This window comes from Taeniopygia guttata, chromosome 2 (assembly GCF_048771995.1).
Source record: "Taeniopygia guttata chromosome 2, bTaeGut7.mat, whole genome shotgun sequence".
In the NCBI taxonomy this organism is placed as follows: domain Eukaryota; kingdom Metazoa; phylum Chordata; class Aves; order Passeriformes; family Estrildidae; genus Taeniopygia; species Taeniopygia guttata.
In genome coordinates, this window is record NC_133026.1 from 41,459,709 (window position 1) to 41,478,783 (window position 19,075).

General features: G+C 37.0%; 1 protein-coding gene across 2 annotated transcripts in view; it reads right to left on the reverse strand.

The window, feature by feature from the left end:
• OSBPL10 (oxysterol binding protein like 10) overlaps nt 1-19,075 on the reverse strand; it is a 113,549-nt gene that overhangs the window by 55,634 nt on the left and 38,840 nt on the right. For both annotated transcript variants that reach the window (XM_030265011.4, XM_030265010.4), the window contains exon 4: nt 13,885-14,076. In XM_030265011.4, the coding sequence (XP_030120871.2) occupies nt 13,885-14,076 (192 nt within the window). The remainder of the gene's footprint in view (nt 1-13,884; nt 14,077-19,075) is intronic.

The window sequence follows — 19,075 nt, forward strand, 5'->3', positions numbered from 1 at the left end:
GAGGGAGGATTCTTCAGACTGTGCCAGCCACAGTCCAATACACATATGAGCAATTTGAAATTTTAGTTTAGACTCTGTTTAAATGTTGTTTAAATAGTGTTGATAACATAATTGAATGCTTTTACAGTCAGTATTAAAATATGCTTACCCATGCATGAGGAAAACTCCAAAACACTCCAGAGAAAAAAGAAAACATTCTTTTAGCACTGAAAAACCACAGGAATTCTGTATCATCAAGCTCATCTGTGACATGCTAGTAATCATTCATGAAAGAGACATTCTTCTCCATCAGTTAATAACACTTTTTCTCTACTGTAGCAATCTCTGCACACCATCACCAGCAGCACGTGGTCTGACTGCTTATCTGTAGGCAAGACCTCTGAAAGATTTAATGCAGTCATTTTTATTTTTAAATCCTTTCTATTACTGACTGCATGCAAGTTGAAAACAGTTAATAAATCCATGGGAAAATAAACAACACAATAAAAAGAGCTTATACAAAAATAGAGCATCTGTAAAAATAAACAGTTGTGTGGAAATATCTTTAGACACTTTAATAGTAATAGAAATGCAACATGCATCACTCCAAGTCAAGCTGTCCTTGTGAGAAGTTTACTGCTTTTAAAGACTGGGAAATAGCAAGCTTGCTGCTGCACTCTTTTTTGGCAGGATTTGATTGGTTGGTGCTTTATTTGGGGTGGGTTTTTCCAATATGGAAACACAGACTCTCTCTCTGACACATGCACATACACACTTCCTAGAAATACTAGTTTTTTGCTTTTTAGAAAATTGTACCAGAAAAATAACTTTTCAGAAAACACTGAGAAAGGACAGGAGGTGAGACCAGCTTTTCAAACTATTCTAGAATAAGTCACAAATGATGTATGAGTGAGGACATTTAACCATTGTTAAACATGCAGATTTCACAGGAGTTTAGAGGGTTTTTTTCTTTCATTTAATAGAAAACACCTTTTTTCTTAAAAGCAAATTAAGAACAGAAGAGTCCATAAACAAGAAATAAAAACCTTTTAAGTCACTGTAAATGTGATATATTGTATTGCCACATGAACATAACACAGTCATCAATTCTGACCTTGAGCAAGGACTCCTCTTGCAATATTGACCTGTATTTCATCAACACCACAAACTGTCATATGTAAAAATCAAAAGTTAAAACAGCCAGTATAAGTAGAATGTAGGTGTATATATATACATATACATCTATCAAGAATACATCAAAATGTAAGACACTGATACCTGGAAGTCCCATGTCACTAAAGCAACCACACCCGTCACTAACTGGACACACTAGCGACCAATTCACTCATATTCATAAATCCAACAGTATTTCCATTAAACTTGCCCACTTTCCACTATTCTGAAAAAGGAAAGAGCATCAACACACATGCAAGACTACCGTAAATAGTGTTAATCATCAGCTCAGAAAGTATACCTTACCAACTGAGATGTCTGGCAAATGAAGGTAACTTCTACCAATGCCGTAAAAGTGATTTTTTTTTTTCCCAAATGTAATGCTCTGTTGTTTTGAGTTAAGCAAAACCACAGCAGAGGAAGTGAACTTTTGCTTTGACTTAAATTACTGAGAAGACTTCTCAGACTGCTCAAGGTTACTTGCTATGTCCATCTTACTGCTTGACAAAAGAAATTTTCTGACAAGGATTTACAGACTTCACTCTTTTCTTCAGTAAAGTCACATTACAGATCTTGGGATGGGATTCCATCTATAGCATGCAAGCCAGGAAGACAAAATCACAGCTTAATATATAACTAAGATGAAATAACTAAGAATAGAGGTTGCTGCTGGAAGTACTCCAATACCTAACAGAAATCTCTTATCAAGATAATTTTGCACTTCAGCTTTTAAAGTGTCAAGTGTAGAAACAGGTACAAGACCAGATGACCACCAGTAACATATCTGTACACTTGGCTTTCAATAAAACCTGACCTTCAGACCAAAAAGAACCTCCTTAAACTGTAAACAGGAAAGAATTCTACCCACAAATCTTCAATCAGGAGTAAGACCCACAGTAGCCTCTGTGAACATTAATATGCTAATGACAAAAAATGTTTTAAGGAAGAATCCTAGAACACCAAGTGAGATACTTTGAAAGTATTTTGGAAAGATGGAAGCAGATAATGACATCCGTATCAGCTGTCCTTTCCTGATTACTGCTTCCCTCCCATTACTGGGAATAAGCACGAAATTCTCCATTATCATCACCTCAGGGTGGCAGCCAGCTGACCTCAATTATTTTAACAAAGCAAACAATGAACATTAAAATTGGAATGACTTGTTATATAATAGTTATTAAGGCTCAGACACATACATCCTATCAACAAAGCTTCAAAGGAGCAAGTTAATTTTCATTTGGCATGCAATTTGCAGACAGAGACACAAAAAGTGATGGAACAAACAGAACTATACCTCTGACAATCAGGATGGAAGCTAATCACCAGAGCACATTTCTTGTTCTCTTCAGTCCCTGCCTCTGCTTTCACCATTCAATTTTTTCCCTCAAAGGAGAATGAAAACAAGCTCTCTCCACCCTCATCTATTATTTTGTTATCTTTTCCCTAACTGGGAACCCACAATCTCTGTTACAGGAAAAACTGAAAAGTCAGTTGCTACATATCTTCATTGTCTCAGCTAACTAAACAGTATTTCCTTTGGGGTTTTGTTTCGGCTTTTTGTGCTCAGCCTTCTCGACACGCACTCCACAGGGTGGTTCCTTGTGAGGAAAACCTTACAGAGGAAACATCAAATGTCATCAGGACTGAGTCTAAAAGCCAAGTCTAAGACAACCAGAAAAACAGGGAGTGGAGGAGGCAGGCTGGCTCAATTGCTTCCCGTTCTCAGGTACTCTTTCCAATCTGCTGCTGTCCCAGTGGTCACCATCAGCACCTCCAGGGGCTATGAGCTCTCCACAGACCTCAGCACAGGGTTTACTCTCCAGAAAGCAGCTCGTATTTACCTACATCTGTCAGGAACATTTTTAATTGGCTAGTTATTTTTTTCATATACTACACATGAAACTATGCTCCCTTTTTTACACATTTGGTTCCTATTTTGTATCTTCAAATTCTGCAACTTGGAAACTTACAGCATATCCTTATAATATAATTCTATTTTGCACAGACAAGATTCATTAATCATTTGATGAACTACAGACGTCTTCTCATTGGCCTGCTATCCAGTAGCTTATTAATCACACCTGCAAGCCCTCTTGTTATTAGTTGCACAGCTACAATAGTAGGACTTCATATTTTGTAGGTCTGAATACTATTGCTTAGTCCATGAAATCCCCAGATTTGAGGGAAAGAGAAAAAGGGGGACAGGTCTCTTTTGTTGAATGGTCTGGAAGCCTTAAACATTCCATGCAGTGTCAGAGGAGGAAAATTAATCTACCCTCCCAAGAAATTCTCAGTTGGTTGCAGCTCAGGTATATGAGAGGAAGCTCCTCCCTTCAAAATAGGCAGAAGCTCAGCAAGAAAGGGAGCTGACCTAACTTAACTACTGTTTTACAAAAGCAGCATTCTATTCAGAAGAATGAAAGACAGGATATATTTAACAGGTCCATCTCCAAACACCAAAAATTTATGATATCTGTAATTGTCAGGGTTCTCTAGGACTTCACTAAGACATTTTATTCGGATGCAAGACACTCCCAAGGACAATCGGAGTGTTCTGAGTTTCTAAAGAAGTCTGCTTCTTAAATCTGGGAAGCAGAGAGACACCAGAGAGAGTTTCACAACCCATGCAATACGAATGGTTAGTACAGAGGATCAAAGCAGTTCTGGCAGGATCCCTGAGAATGCCTCCAGAAATCTCAGCAAAACACCCCTCATATGTCAGGCGAAAACAAATCTAATGCCTCCCTTTGCTACCTCCTTACTACACATGACAACCCCACACATGTTAAATGCATGCTTTCTATATTCAATCTGTCCTCCTCACCTGAGAAATGAGCTACTGAATGACAGAAAGGCAACTGGGGCCAGGGGTGAGGAAAAGACCTTGTGTCCATGCAGACAGACTAGGACAAAAACTTCCCATTTTGCCAGAGAATATTTAAGTAGACAGGCAATCTTGGATTTTCTAAATTAGAGGATATTTTTAGTCTTAATCAATACTCAGATATATATTCATCTTTTCGTGAGTGGCTTTATTATACAGGAGGGGAAAAAAATGGGAGGGGAGGGAAGTTTTTCCTGTCATTCTCCCAAAATCTTTTCATTATTCTGAGAATACCTTCTTGCTAAAATCTGAAAATCTTGCGTAAATCTGAAGGAGAACACTTCTCCTTCACAAAATTTTCCATGTGGAAGAAGATTTACAAACAAACCAAAGTACTAAAACACTAGAAAAAATAAAATTCCTCTGACAGTGTGACAGTGTCAGCTAAGAGCATTTAATGGAATCACTCCACACGTCTTTAGGTGAGAAGTGAAATCTTTTTAGAAAGAGCTGGCTGCCCTAAGAAATACACAAGTAAAAGCATGTGATTCAGACAAATTGTATCAATGACCACTGTGTTTTCCCACAAATCAGAGTAAGCTATTATTCTGCAAAATGATCAGTATCAACCTAGCACTGGCCACTTTGCCACTGGAGGGAGGTGTCAGGACATCAGGGCCTGTTGCAGGAGACATGACAGTTTTCCTCTTTTGCCTGCTGTGTTAGTGCTCCCTGTGAATACTCCATGTATCTGGGTAACACATGACATTTTGTACAAGAACAACTGTTAAGTGCTGGGTTCCCCCACCATGATCCCTTTTCTTGAGTATTTTCTACTAACCACATCCTACTAATTCAATGGGAGCAGAGAGCTGGGATCGCAAAGAAAAATCACAGGGAAGAGAAAAAGCAGCTCCCAAGGTTTCCCCCACTTCAAGTTGCTTTCAGCAATCCAAAACCAAAAAAATTAGAAAAACAAAATTAAGGAGTGCACAAATTCAAGTAAATATTGGATGGCAGCTGGCTGCCATCTAGCCAAGCAGGAAGCACATTGTTCTATTTTAAACCACAGAATACAGCACTGAGAGCAGTTTATAAAAAAGAACTTTGTGGTAATTTATTCTTATGCAATTTTACTATAAAAATTACCTTGCAAAGTCATTATTTTTAGTCATCAAACGTTACTTATAGACAGATGTTATTCTGTGGGTTCTTCTGAGTAGCAGTTTTCCTTATGCTTCAGAAGGATCATTTTGCCGAAGTTAACAACTATAGCCCTGATCTAGAAAGTGTATTTTGGTTATCAGGAAGTTAGGCCCATTTGTGAATTTCAAGCATTCCAAAGAGCTCCTAAAATGTTGCTGCTAGCCATTAGGTCAACATCAGCAATCACAGGAAATTTCTATCGGTTTACTGCAACATAGGACACAACTGATAAAAGGTGGGGTTTGGACTTAGAGTGAAATCAGTCTTCAGAAGAGAAAAGGCCATGTTGAACATAAATTACACATTTCAACATGAGTATCTTCAAGGATGCAGAGGTTTCTGTCAGAACATCTGGTGCTGGAAAAAAATAACTCCAAATCTTTTAAAATTACTATTATTATTATTATATTCTTAAATGCTACTTTAAAGCATATGTCAGATTTGGGCAGATGTAGTTCAGGTTTGCTTGTTGGATGAGATGTTGCTAGCCATCGTCTTACTGGTCATTTATTAAAATCATGTTGTCAGAAATCTGAATTGCAACCAAGAAGCAGGTAGCAGCTGCTGAAAAGCACCTATGTAGCACAGTTTCCAAAGCATTCAACGCCTGCAAGGCAAGCATTAGAGTAAGAACATGTAGCAAAAGCTGTCAGAGATCAGGTCCTTGTTAAATAACTAAGAGTAACAATGCTTACTATTCATGTTTGCTGTAAATTCAAAATGTTTCCCGTCTTTCTTAAGAGTCACATTCAGTACTTTAGGCATTACACAAGGAGCTGAAGATTACAGTAAGCCCTCAATAAACATGTATAATAATGTAAACTTCATGCTATGCTTAAAATATATGAGCCATTTCTATGGTTACTTTCTTCTTGAGGGCATTTATGTAAGTACTTTCTGTACTTAGTATTTGAAACTTCACTAGCCACCTAATATTACATTGTCATATATTACCACTGATAACATTCAAAAATACCTTCTACTTAATTCCGTAAAAATAGCAGGTAAGTGTGGATTAACAAAACGGCCCATGTATCTTGGAAGCAGTAATTTGCATTACAGAGTTGCAGAAGGTGCCCCTTCTCACCCTAGTTCAGGGTTTGCTGTGAAAATCACTGCTGCATCAGCCAGCCACCCTGCACTGAAAACAAGACCATGAGATGTGATACCCCTATCCAAGAAAATATTTACTGAAATATGTTTTTTTTAATGCTTCACTTTCAAACTGAGAACTCTGATTTTAAACTACTGCAGTATTTGTGCTATAGTTGTGAAAGAAAACAACCCTGTAGTTGCACATATGTGTATGATATGCCATGCTGCTTTAAATGTGTACATAAAATGGTTGAATTTTGTACATAAAGCAGAAATAAGTAGCAGTTTTGAAGGCACACAAAAACTGGAGACTGAATTCCCTTCAAATGTAACTCTCTCAGGATCCCCTGGGAATCTACCATTTACTTGAAATGTAATTAAATGTTTTAATAATTGTAAAGAATAATCTTGGCTTCTCTGAAACTGCTTAAGAAAATGAATGCTGCAGCAATCTCTGAATGTAGTTATCATACGTACAGTATTATCCCTAATTTATAAATTGCCATTTATTAAATGATGGAAAATTATCATCTTTGCACATGCTTGATTAGTGCTAAACTACAGGCTGAAAAAAAAAAAAAGAAAAGCAGCTATGTTTGTATAACTCATATTTTTCAGGTTCGACGTAGTGGGGGGCTGGTAGAAGGAAATATCAGAAATAATGAGCCAGGTTCATTCTTGACATAACCCATATGGACAAACAGTGTAATTTTAGTAGAACATTTGCTCTACAATTCCCATAGCAACCTTAATTCTCCCTGCCTGGGTATCTGGAACCCAGGATGACTCAACATGAATACAAAATCAAATGCACAGAACAAAGTACAGTTTAGGAAGATGCTACTTATATGCACTCTAAGTGACCTCAAACATATTGTAAACACAAGGCAAAGGTTCAGAGATCAGAGAAGTATTCAGCTCATGTTTATGTAACGGTAACAATTAGTTTATAGTATTAGAATAATTTCCATCACCTCATCCCTGAAAGTGAGACAGTTAATGCTACTTACTGAATAATTTTTATAAGCACATGTACATTTACTACTCTGGGAGACGAAACTGACATTGCCAGAGATTTAAGCATCCCACTTACTCCCCTAGGCGACATGTTTCTATTGATCTTAGCAGGACCAACCTGAGATAGAAAAAGCAGGTAGAGAATAATAGACGTCTATAGCTTCCAAAGGAACTGCCACAGAAGGCACTGAGTAACTGCATCTGCTCTACATGCTCTCAATTCTGTTTTTCTCTCTAAGGAGAGGAAGGGCAGGCAATCACACAAACATTGCTGTACAGCCAGAAGAACATTTCTGTGTGCTCACACTGGTATTTTCACACTGTTCAAGTATCACAGGTTTCTAGAACAGGGGCCAACACCAATTCAGAAGAAAGTGCACAGGTAACATCTGCAGCTGCCCTTTTTAGGCCTCATGTTAGGTTTGAAACTGGTTTATACTTTTATAGAATCAATACCTCTAAACAAATCATAATGGCTCCTGTTAAAACCCAACTGGGAACAGCCCTTTTGGTATCAACAAGCTCAGCTGCAACTGAGTTGTTAAATGTACCTGTAACACAAATTTGTATCACAACACTTCTCAAATCGAAAAGTGTGTCTAAACACATTTAAGTAGTAGTAGCTGTAGTATAACTTACATTATCATGTTCTGTGCCAAATTAATATCAACTACTGAATAAAGGCTTAAGGCCTCATTCATTTGTATTGACTTCAACAGACACAAAACTGACACAAAAGTTTTCTGCTGTCTTTCCTTCTGCTTCACTCTTCTTCAAGATAAGAGGTATCCATTGCTTTCTGAGAAACAGCTGGTTTTGGTTTAAGGTTTTTTCCAGGAAATTTTACATTGCCTGTTTTAGAGTAGCAACACTCTTCTGTTTTTCCCACCCAGATAATTAAAGTGAAAATTTTCTGACAGTGAGTTTGCAGACAAATGGGAGTGTAATACATACAATCCATATAAAGTATAGATGCAGTGTTATGAGGATGTAACTTCCTGAGTCACATATCTCACTTTCTAATTAGCATCCACCTATAGTTAAAGACTACTTATATTGTATCTTGACAGAAGATGATCAATAGGATAAGCCCTTACTAATTTCTTACTTACAGTGGGGGGTTGGAGGAAGATATTTTAAATACAAGTCCAGGAAAAACTGGAGAGCTGTAACTAACAAAGGCTACTTCTCTGTGTTCTCTCCCTTCCTTTTCCAAAACTGCCACTCACTGTACCACTGTATCATTTCCTAAAATGAACAGAATACAGGACACTTGCATTTCAAAACTGAAACAGTATAAACACTTTCTGCAGTACCTATGAGAGATGAAATGCCCTGGTCAGTCCAACTGAGTAATCTGTCTAGAGTGTACTTACTACACTAGTTTTGAAATGCAAGAAGACTAGTTAAAATAATCAACCACAAACTACCACAAAGAAAACACCACAAAGTAGCTTTTTATACTAAAACATATCTAGAAAGAGAAATGGACATGATTTTAGGTAACTAGTTTTATACCTGACTAGCAAAGGCACAGCAACACAGACCTGAGCAGTGCTATTGTAGCTGCAGTCCAAGGTCATCAGCTCTCCCCTGACAAAGCGCCCACATTACTAGGCCAGAAAGACTGAAGTTAGCACAGTTTAGCAGCCCATGCTGCCTCCATACCTTAGGTGAATATGAGATCATTTTCATCTCCTAAAAGCAAATATTTGAGTTATTACTCATGCATACCTAAAGGTCATCTTTGTTATAAAGCTAGCTCTCATCTTCTTGCACTCCAAAATCAAGGTGAAAACTGCCAGTGAAAGCAATGATCTAACATACAGCATTTCTCCCCACTTACATAAAGTAATTTTGCACAAAATTAGGCAAATACTTTCAAAAACATTTAAATTGTTAAAAGAATTTTTAAATGTGCACACTTCACACTGTCTAAACATGGTGTCCTGTTCAAGGAGCTGAATCCATTTTTTTTCATGAGCTCTTATTGCACAACCCCACAGAACCTCAACACTACGCTAAATATCTAGATCTACAGCATTCTTTTTGCTAGGACTCACATTAGACCTTATCCATTGACCTTTCCAAGCACATGCTTGCAGAGAAAAAAAAAAAAGGAGAACAAAAAAATGAAATAAAAAGCAAAACCTGACTTTTTCAAAGCCGCAAAGTAAAATTTGGCACAGGTCAAAAACTATAAAAATTTCCCCCACTATCAGCTTAAGCATTTACTACAAAGCTTTAACATCAACACACAGTTTAGTGTACATCCTCAAATAAGGTTCACACCTGTGAAAGTCCTGCAAGTCTTAATGCTTCCCCAAGTGGTTTAAGTACCGCATCTCCTTTGTCACCTACAATGCTGCCTGTGCAGTGCTATAATTCTGTGACACAACAAACACTTCTCCACACACAACAGCATCTTTTTTTGCTCACAGTAAGGAATCACAGTTCCTAGCTTTGCTATCCAAACATTACAGTGACCTGAAGACATTAATTTCTCACTTGAAAAATCCTCAAAAGTGTTTTAGAATAATCTCTTTTTCCCAATAACTACATAAAATTGTTGCCTCACAAAATTGCTGTTAAAACTCACTCCATGAAGCCCTAGATGCAAGTCCTAGATTTCCCCATATTGTAAGGAAGGAAGGAAAGAACTATCATTTAGCTGCATAATTCCTGCAGGAATCAAATAGTAACTGTTTATATATGGAAAAGGACTTGCAAGAAGCAGTAGAAGTGTCATCTTACCAAAAGTTCTTTCCAAGTTCTAGGACTGCCAATTGGCACTCAAAAGAGACGTTACACTGGTAGAGGCCCCATGAAATCTGGATCTCCCTGTACCAAATGTTCAGAAACCCATACTGATGACTAGTCAGGGTATCAAAAGTTGTAATAAACACATTTCAAAGTGATCAGAAAATCCTTCACTGGCTTTTTTAAACTGTGGGAAGAAATATATCTCTGGACTTCTTTTAGTTTTATTTCTCTAAATGTCTATAAATAATTATTATCAATTACTACAAAATCTTCACACACTTGGCTCTTTAACAACAATAACACTGGCAGAGGTTATACAGCAGTCAGACACTCAGCCAAAATAAACATTGTTCTGACCATTCTATCACTATTATTTAGTTCAGTGACAGCTAAAATTTAATATGAAGTATGATGTGGCCACTTGCTTAACCTTCCAGTTGATTTTAACCACCTACAGTAAAGAAATCTGAAAGCCTAACTCTAATCATAAATTTCTAATAGGATAATAATAGGCATAGTTTTAAAAACAAAATTAAATTTCAAGACCACAGAGACTTAGTTTGCCATAAAATTGCTTACTAAAAAATTAGCTCCAAGTAGTGCTTTAATGCTAAGTTATGGTCCAAATAAAGAGGTAGGATCTTTAATAATTCTGCATGAAGTGTAACATGATGCAGATCATTTCTCACAAGTTAATGTTTGGTTAATTTTAGTTTTGATGTAACATTCCATAAATCAGTGTGGACTGCACTATTAACACCAAGTTAATATAAGCAAAAATCTGATTTAAGTGATATTAAACAGAATAAAAAATTACTTTATGATGAAAAGTAATGCTTCTGAGCTTCTTTTCAATTCAACACTATATAAAAGTAGGGCACGTATTAAAACATACATTTTTTATAGTAGTAAAAAACTCCATACTTATATTTAATTTTAACTTACCAAAATTTGGAAAATAGGTGAAATTCCAATTTCACAATGGAAACACTTATTACATGCGTAATTTTGCAGACCTAGACAGTTGTATTTACTACATTTATATGATTTTGCTTATCAGTTTAGTGCTAAATAGACCTCTTTTCTACAATTAGTTTCATGCTAAAATTCTCTCGCCTGTTAAAAAAGCTAAAATTAAATAAAACAAATCAACCAGAAGTCAACAAACAAATCAACAAAAACTAAATCAAAGAAAAAAACACAGAAGGAAACATTGCTGTTCTTGTCATTCTTCCTGTTTTGTTTATTCTTATAATGAAGTGAAAAGAGGGGGGAAAGAACAATCAAGTAGTACCAAACATCTTGCATTATATAAAATATAGGAGTATATTCTGCCCCATATACAACATGGAGATACACCTCACTTTTTTCCAAATAATATGGCCAGATCAAGAAAGTTCAGAATTCAGAAGAAATTGCGAGTTCAACACTTTCTCAAGAACATTGTCCCAGCTAGCAAACACCACACAAGCCAAGTGAAGGATGCCTCTTTTTGTAGCATTACTGTTTTTTCAAAGACCTCTCATATAACACAGTAGCACTACCATATCATAATATTGTTGTGAAATTTAAAACATATGCTTCCTCTCATTTTCCAGAAGCAGATAAACTTTTTCGTTGACTCAGCCACTGTGTTTATAAGGTGCAAAATTAGTTAATGCAGTCATATTTATAGAACAATTAAAAAAAAAAACAAAAAACAAAAAAAACTTATTTGCCTGTCAAAGCTTAAGTGGCATTGATCAATCTGGAGAACACTAACATTGATCTATAATCCTTTTGCAGTCTCTTCCCTTCATCCAGATCATACCAAACAAATTTCAAATAAAAAGCAAAGATTTGGGCATTGAGGAAAGGATTAACTCTCTCTCTCACTGTATGTTTAGCTCCTACATTTCATTGTTTCAGATTAAAAATCAGGACTAGAACAGATTTAAGCACACTTTTGTGAGGGGCTCTGGACGTACCTCTTAATTGATAAATTTCACAAGGGAGGGTGGATCTAACAGTCACTGCTTGACTCATACATGGAACAAAGATATTTCCTGAAAACTCAGGTATCATGTACCCAAGTCTATTTCATTCACTCTAGAAAATGAGGGAGAAGAGAAGGAAGTGAACAGAGCATACTGCTGAAATAAAATCTCCTTCCTTAATCTGGAAGAAACAGACTTAGCCCTTCACAAGATGGAAGTAACATCAGTTAAGCAGCCACTTTTTACACAAAACTGGGAAAGAGGGTAGAAGGCCTGATTTCTCCACTGTTATGCTGTTCTTTAGGAAGCAGCGCACGCACACACAAAATATCCAACAATTAAAAACTTAAACTTCACATATCATCTTATGAAATTTGCTTATGCATCATTCATCTTAGTACCATTTTCCCTCCCAGAACAGCACTCGTTTCTTTCAGCCATTACTGTATCTTCAATGTCTGACGGGTTTTTTTTTTTCCATTATTATTGCAGCCCTCTAAAAAAAAAGTGTTGCTGAAGCTGAGGTACCATTTGCATCAAGCAGAACAAAATAATTACCTTCCATCATTACAGACTGAAGTCCTGTAACAGTTACCTTTTTTGGAATGACATCACATTGCAATACACGACAAACAAGTGAGTCAGCAATTCACTGGCCTTTTATGCAGGGATACCTGATCTCTTACTCATTGTAGGTTAGTATTTATTTCTTCCAGGTGTATTCTTTGCAACTGACGGCTTTGTCTCTTCCCAACTTATTATGATCAGCACATACACTAACACTCTCTCCCAAATAGCTTTCAGCCTTATTCAGCTTCATTTTACAAAATTGCAACTACTCCCACTGTTGATTTTATTAATAGATTTAAGGTGCACTCTGAATTCAACCTATGAGAGCAAATACATTTAGCATGCTAGGAGTAACCCTGGGGGAGACGATTGGTAGATGAAGACGGGATATTTCTATAAAAAAATAGATGTATGTTTTCTCTAATGTAAAGAAAATGTGGGTGACATTCAGACAGTCAGTTCTTCATTTCTAATGTCTACTAGAAGAAAAACAAGCATTCCTCCTCAGGATGTGCAATTTAAGCCTTCATTCAGAGTACATCCCAAAAATTTATTCAAATTCTAAACATGAAAGACAAAGCAGAAAAGAGTAAGAGATGAAAGATTAAAGTGTGTTCTATGAAAATCTGCCATAGTATTTAAGCTTAAACCTGTACTATTTTTATTGTCTGAAAGACAGAGTTAAATCGGCATGAGTTAAATTTCTTAAACACTGGTACAAACAGGCTTTAAAAGAAACAAGCTTTCTTCTTTAGTTTCCATCCATTTGATACAGATGAACCGTTTTTTCTCTGCAAGGCCAGAAATATAAACTTGACACAAAGTTAAGATTGCAGCAGCATAGCAACAAACTGCTGAGTTTGGGGAGCTAAGCATTCATTCACACATTCATCAGACTTATTCAAGTAGGTTTTTTCCAGCTACATTTAAATGCTTCAGGGCCCACTTTCCAATCTGAAAGGTATTGCTGCACATAGCTTCAAAGAGATTTTCCTCCAGTCCTGCAATACCACTGCAAAGCCTGGAAGCTGTTGCCAATCTACTTCACTTTTAAGCATGTGCACACACCAATTTTAACATCAGCATAAAAAAATCTATATACACCTGACCTGAAGCTGAACCAGAACTAAAGCTCACCTCTTGCTCAGCAAGGGGATCAAAACAAAGCTGTCATAAAGTCAGAAACAAAGAGAATCACTAACTTGACAGACTCAATTGCTTATTCTGAGGCAAAATAAGCACTTCCAAGTTATAGCAAAACAGCAGATGTTTCTCTCTTACCTCTCGGACTTCATGGAGTTGACCAGATCGCTGGCTCTTCACTCTTCGAGCAGCTGCAGGTGATTTGTGATGTGTGATGGTTACAACAGTTGACCCACTTTGATTTGTGTATTTCTGGCCACTGGGAGATGCAGAATTAGCTGTCCCAGGTGGCAACAGAGATGAGCTTCTACTTCGTGAGGATGAGATGCTCTAAAACAAGCAATAGGATTGTGCTATTAGCAACCTTTACACAAGCAAAAATTTACAATTCAGGCTATACATTTGTATTGTTCTACTTTTCTCACAAACCTAAATCTGGAGGTGTTACTGATTTATTCCTTTCTGAACCATATGCATGGCTCAGGAGATGTTCTTGGAAACATTAGAGCTATTGCCTTTGTTTCTTGGTGTGCCTGAAATTGGTCTTTGCAAATATCTTCACAAATTCTTACACAATAATATGCTGCTTAGTTCTTACAATTCTACTTTTTAGGAAAGCTGAGGAAAGACTTTGCAGACAGAGTAACAACAATGCCAATACAAATATTTTTCATGAAGCCATTGACCTACAATTCACCAAACCGGTGTGAACAGCAAGGAAGAAAAAAATCTTAACGCTTTCATTTGAAAATCTTAACGCTTTCATTTGGTGAACTTCCAAAACAGTGTAGTATTGTTCTCAGCATCAGACGAGGTTCAATTTTGGTAAGGCCAATCCACACACCAATTAAATATTCACATTCTAAACAAAACAAGTCTTAAAGAAATCAATGCATTTTGGAGTTGGGATAGACTTGGGATAAACCCAATATACAAAAAAGGCCAGAAATAGATCTCCAATAGTATCTGCAGTATGAATACTTTTAACATACAACCTAACAAATCAGTGAGGAGATTCGATTTTTATCTAACCATCTGTCAGTGTTACTATCTTAGTTTGCTCTCCACAGACCTCAAACACAAGTTATCCTGGAGGTCTATAGGACACCAATTCTCAGTCAAGTTCAGATGGGCAGCAGATCACCATGGGACATCATGTATAATATTGCAATATAAAAAAGTTTTTCCCTTCAATTTGATCTGTTGATTGCATCTGTAAGGTTAAAACTGAAACAGAATAACTTTACCTCATGAAACACAAACCAATTCAGAGAGTAACATTAAGCAGACTTTAAGACAGTGAAGAAAATACACAGCCCCATGAGTAAAACACCTTTCCTCCTCTCCTTCAAAACCTGCACAAATAACAATGGCAACCTACAACATTGCTAAGGCAGTCACCATCAACATGAGGAACTTCTCTTGAGCCTGCTACACAAAAATATTCCTACACAAAAGTACTCCTTGGGTATAATCGCTCTTCTTATACGTTCCATGTCACTTTTTGCAACTCTGTGGTAATCTTCAAACCAAGGTGAACAGGTTCCAACTAGCATTGCAATTGAAGTCAGGCCTCATGTTACCACCACGCTGACTGTAAAGGACAAGGCAGATTATTTGGCACTGCCAAGGAGGAGTGAATCAAGTAACAGTCCCTCTGCCACTGCCACACAAAAGAGACTTTAGGCTTTTTGAAGGTTTAAAAAATGGGTTATCACATTGACAGTGTGCAAAGAGCTACTAATCTCATAGAAATAATTATTATTCCATTGCCCTAGATTTAACATTTACAAATGCTTCCAAGAATGATGGCCTGACTGTTTTTGAAATGAATATATTCTTTGCTACTGTGGCCAATAAGATTACAATAATAAGTATCTTTTAAAAAATTCTCCACCCTGGCTGATAAATCACAATTGCATTAAAACCAGATTTGACTCTAAGGCAAAAAAGCAGCATCAGGTGTAATTTGTCAGAAGGGCAGAGAAGGTTGCTACGTTCATAATTCATCTTCCATTTGAAAGAGTATGGCTTAGGCATTAGACATAACTACAATTAAAATAAGAGCCAGAGGAAAAGATATTTGGGGGAGAGAAGGGGATTTCCTTTTTCAAACATATATTCCACAGAAGAAGGGTATTCCTAGTATATAAGAGTGGAATATACTTCACTAATGCTTGCTTTTCAAACTGACCAGTATCAGAATACCTTCTAAACTAAATTTAGGGTATAGAGGAAGAACAAGATAATTTCATCTTTTTAATTGAAAAATCAACTTCTCTTTCAGGTTAATAAAAGTTATTTTTGTTTTAGAATTAAATCTTTTGAGATTCACTGATATTTTAGTATCATACTATCACAGTAATAAAAGTATACATCTGCTAATTTCATATAGCTAAACAGATCCTAAGATTCAGACAAACAGCAGCAAAGTAGAACAAAGTTTTCCCATTAGATTCACTTAAAAGAAAACAATATCCTTTGAGAGGTAAAGTTTTACTATGTTTTGATTTTCTTGAGGGAGAGCTATAGATCTGCATGTAACAAAAGTTAGCACAAAACAAATATGGAAAAATCCCTGCACTGGTTCAGACTGTGGGACCACAGTGCATTAAGATGGCTTTTCCAAGTTTTGCCAAGGTATGCAGCAGCTCACAGCAACTTCTGGTAAACAGCCATTTAGGGCATGGAGTTTGGGGATCACTAGAGAAGGAGAGAAAGATCAGAAAAAACAGCTTATCTCTAGTTTCAGTAGTGGGTGGTGCTCAAGAAGTCTGTCCTGCTACAGGGACACCAGGTAAACCCAAATCTCTACATACACAAGTACACAGCCTGGCAAGGGCTGCCCATGGATCCACTGCCTGGTGCGCCTGACACTCAGCTCTGCTGCAGGGCAAGGCATGGAGCTTTGTGATCTCCAGGGAGAGACCACCTCTGCCAGTCAGTCTCCTAGAGCCCTCTGCTTCCCCTTGCAGCACAGAAGAGTCACCAGTCCTATGTAGCTCATCCAGTCAGGAAGACTGGCAATCTGGAATTCACACATACATGGTGTGTGCCAAGCATCAGAGCTAAATATGTTGGTCCATGGTCAGCTCCTGCAGGTTGATAAACAAGCTCTCCTCACCTCTTTGTTTTCAGTCCCTTTACATCCTTCATCCGTCCATAGTGACCCAACATTTCCAAACCACATGCCAGAAAATTCCACCAGCCCACAACATAAATACTCCAGCACTTAAATTTGGTATTATTCTTTAGAGAGCATCTGTAACATACAAACTTTAAATGAGCTCAGCACCAGGACCTCTGGCTATCCATGAAGCTATCTGTAGGCAAGGCTCCATGACAAACATAAAAATTTGCAATTTAAAAAACTTGCAAAATCAGTCACAGAGAGTATGCATGTGAATGTCTGCAGGAGACAGTTTTTGGAACCACTCAAAACCTTTTCAAGTTGGATTCCCCTCCTCCACTGCCACAGAGAACAGGAGAAGAGTACTGTGCCTGCCGTATCCCCAGAAAATGGGGGAAGCATCCAATTCCTTCTGACAGCTTCTTCCTGTCACTGCCAGAAGAGGACTCTTCAGGAACTGCACACTCAACCCCTCAGGCACTTTTGAATTTTACAGCACATTGTCAACACCTATGTCCCAGCCAAATACTTGACTCCTCTTTTGCAGAATTTCTTGAGATTCAACACTGGGAATGACAAGCATCCTTTTTGCATTGACACACAGCTGTGCAAAACTCAGAATTTAACATTTCTGTTGAAATGTGAAAACCTATGTAAAGTTTTCCACTGCTAAAAGCACTCTAATTATAAATGATACTACAACAGCCATTAAAGTCACTCTCACAGGAAATCAAAGCGATGACAGTAACTGATGGGCCTTTATGTCTAATCCCTGCTCTTCCCTCAGCACTGTTCGTATGACTGATCTGCCCCTCTTATTATTATCATATCTAATTTTCTCTGGTCTCACTGCTTTCTGGCTCACAACTAAATAAATAAAAAGAGAGCGAAAAGTCTGATGAAAGGAAAATGTAAGCTCTTCAACATTAGTAATGCACAGTGCCAATAATGAGTCAAGAAATCCACAGGCTGAAGCATCCCAAAAAGACTGAAAATTTTCTTTCCTGAGGCTACACCTTACCATTGCACCAACATTTCACCTGCTAATAAAATGAAACCAATAAAAGAATAATAAAGAAGCTAATAAAAGATTAATTTGTAACTTGCATTCATATGGGTTTTATGACCTAAAGCTAGCTAAAGTATGCTTAGCTAAAACAGATTTGGGTTAAGATTTTTATTTTAATAGCCTGTCCATCCCCAAGATAAAAAAGCAGCATTATGAATGTTTCCATTCGGATATCAAAACTCCTAACAATTAAAATAATGGAATTGAAGAACAGTAAGTTCAAACTATACTCATGTTTTCATGACTCATTCTCCCAAGAGATTTCGCTTCCTGTTCACAAAGAAACAGAAGTGTTTTTCACCATTTACCAGAAGCTAACAATTTTGTTTATTTTGAAAAGTAAATGCAATTTTCCAGAGATCAATAAAATAATTTCTGAAGTGAATTGTCATATCTGCTTATGGTTGATAATCATCATTTTCACAGGCACTGTGCCACAGATGTTTTTCTCTGAATAATAATCACCAAAATGACACTCCTTTACTCCTCTGCACATATACAGCACAGAAAACCAACCCCTGCATGCAGCTTGAGAGTTATGGGAAGTCACACACTATCAGAAAGTAATTACAATTTTGAGACGCCATCATTCTGTGTTTTAATTCCCATCTACTTATTTTCCAATGCATCCTAAGTAAACAAACACTGATAAAAGATAAACTTAGACACAGTTCTGTTTCATTTATATTATAATCATTCACAAATATTAAAATGCAAATAACAGAATCTACATAACATCCAAACTTCAGCACTGCACAGGGACCAGCTTATGATGTTTTGCACATTTCTGTCAAGCACCATCTATGGTACTAACTTTTCTGATAGAATATCATAGTGCTTCATCATCTTCAGTAAGGCAATATATGTATTTTTTTAAGCAAGAGACTATGATAATCATTCTATCATAAAATCTTTTCTTCATCAAGAATCATTTCAGCATGTTCAATCCTAAATTGATTTTCTTCCATTTCTGTAGAAAGATTTTAGAAGCAGTGAACAACCTTATTTTCATGAGGCTTCTAAAGGGAGGAAGAAAGATGTCAAACACACAACTATCATCAGCCAAGCATTGCTTCCCTATCAGCCTCACTACTGTAAGGATTTCATTGTATATTTTAATTAGAAGTGCC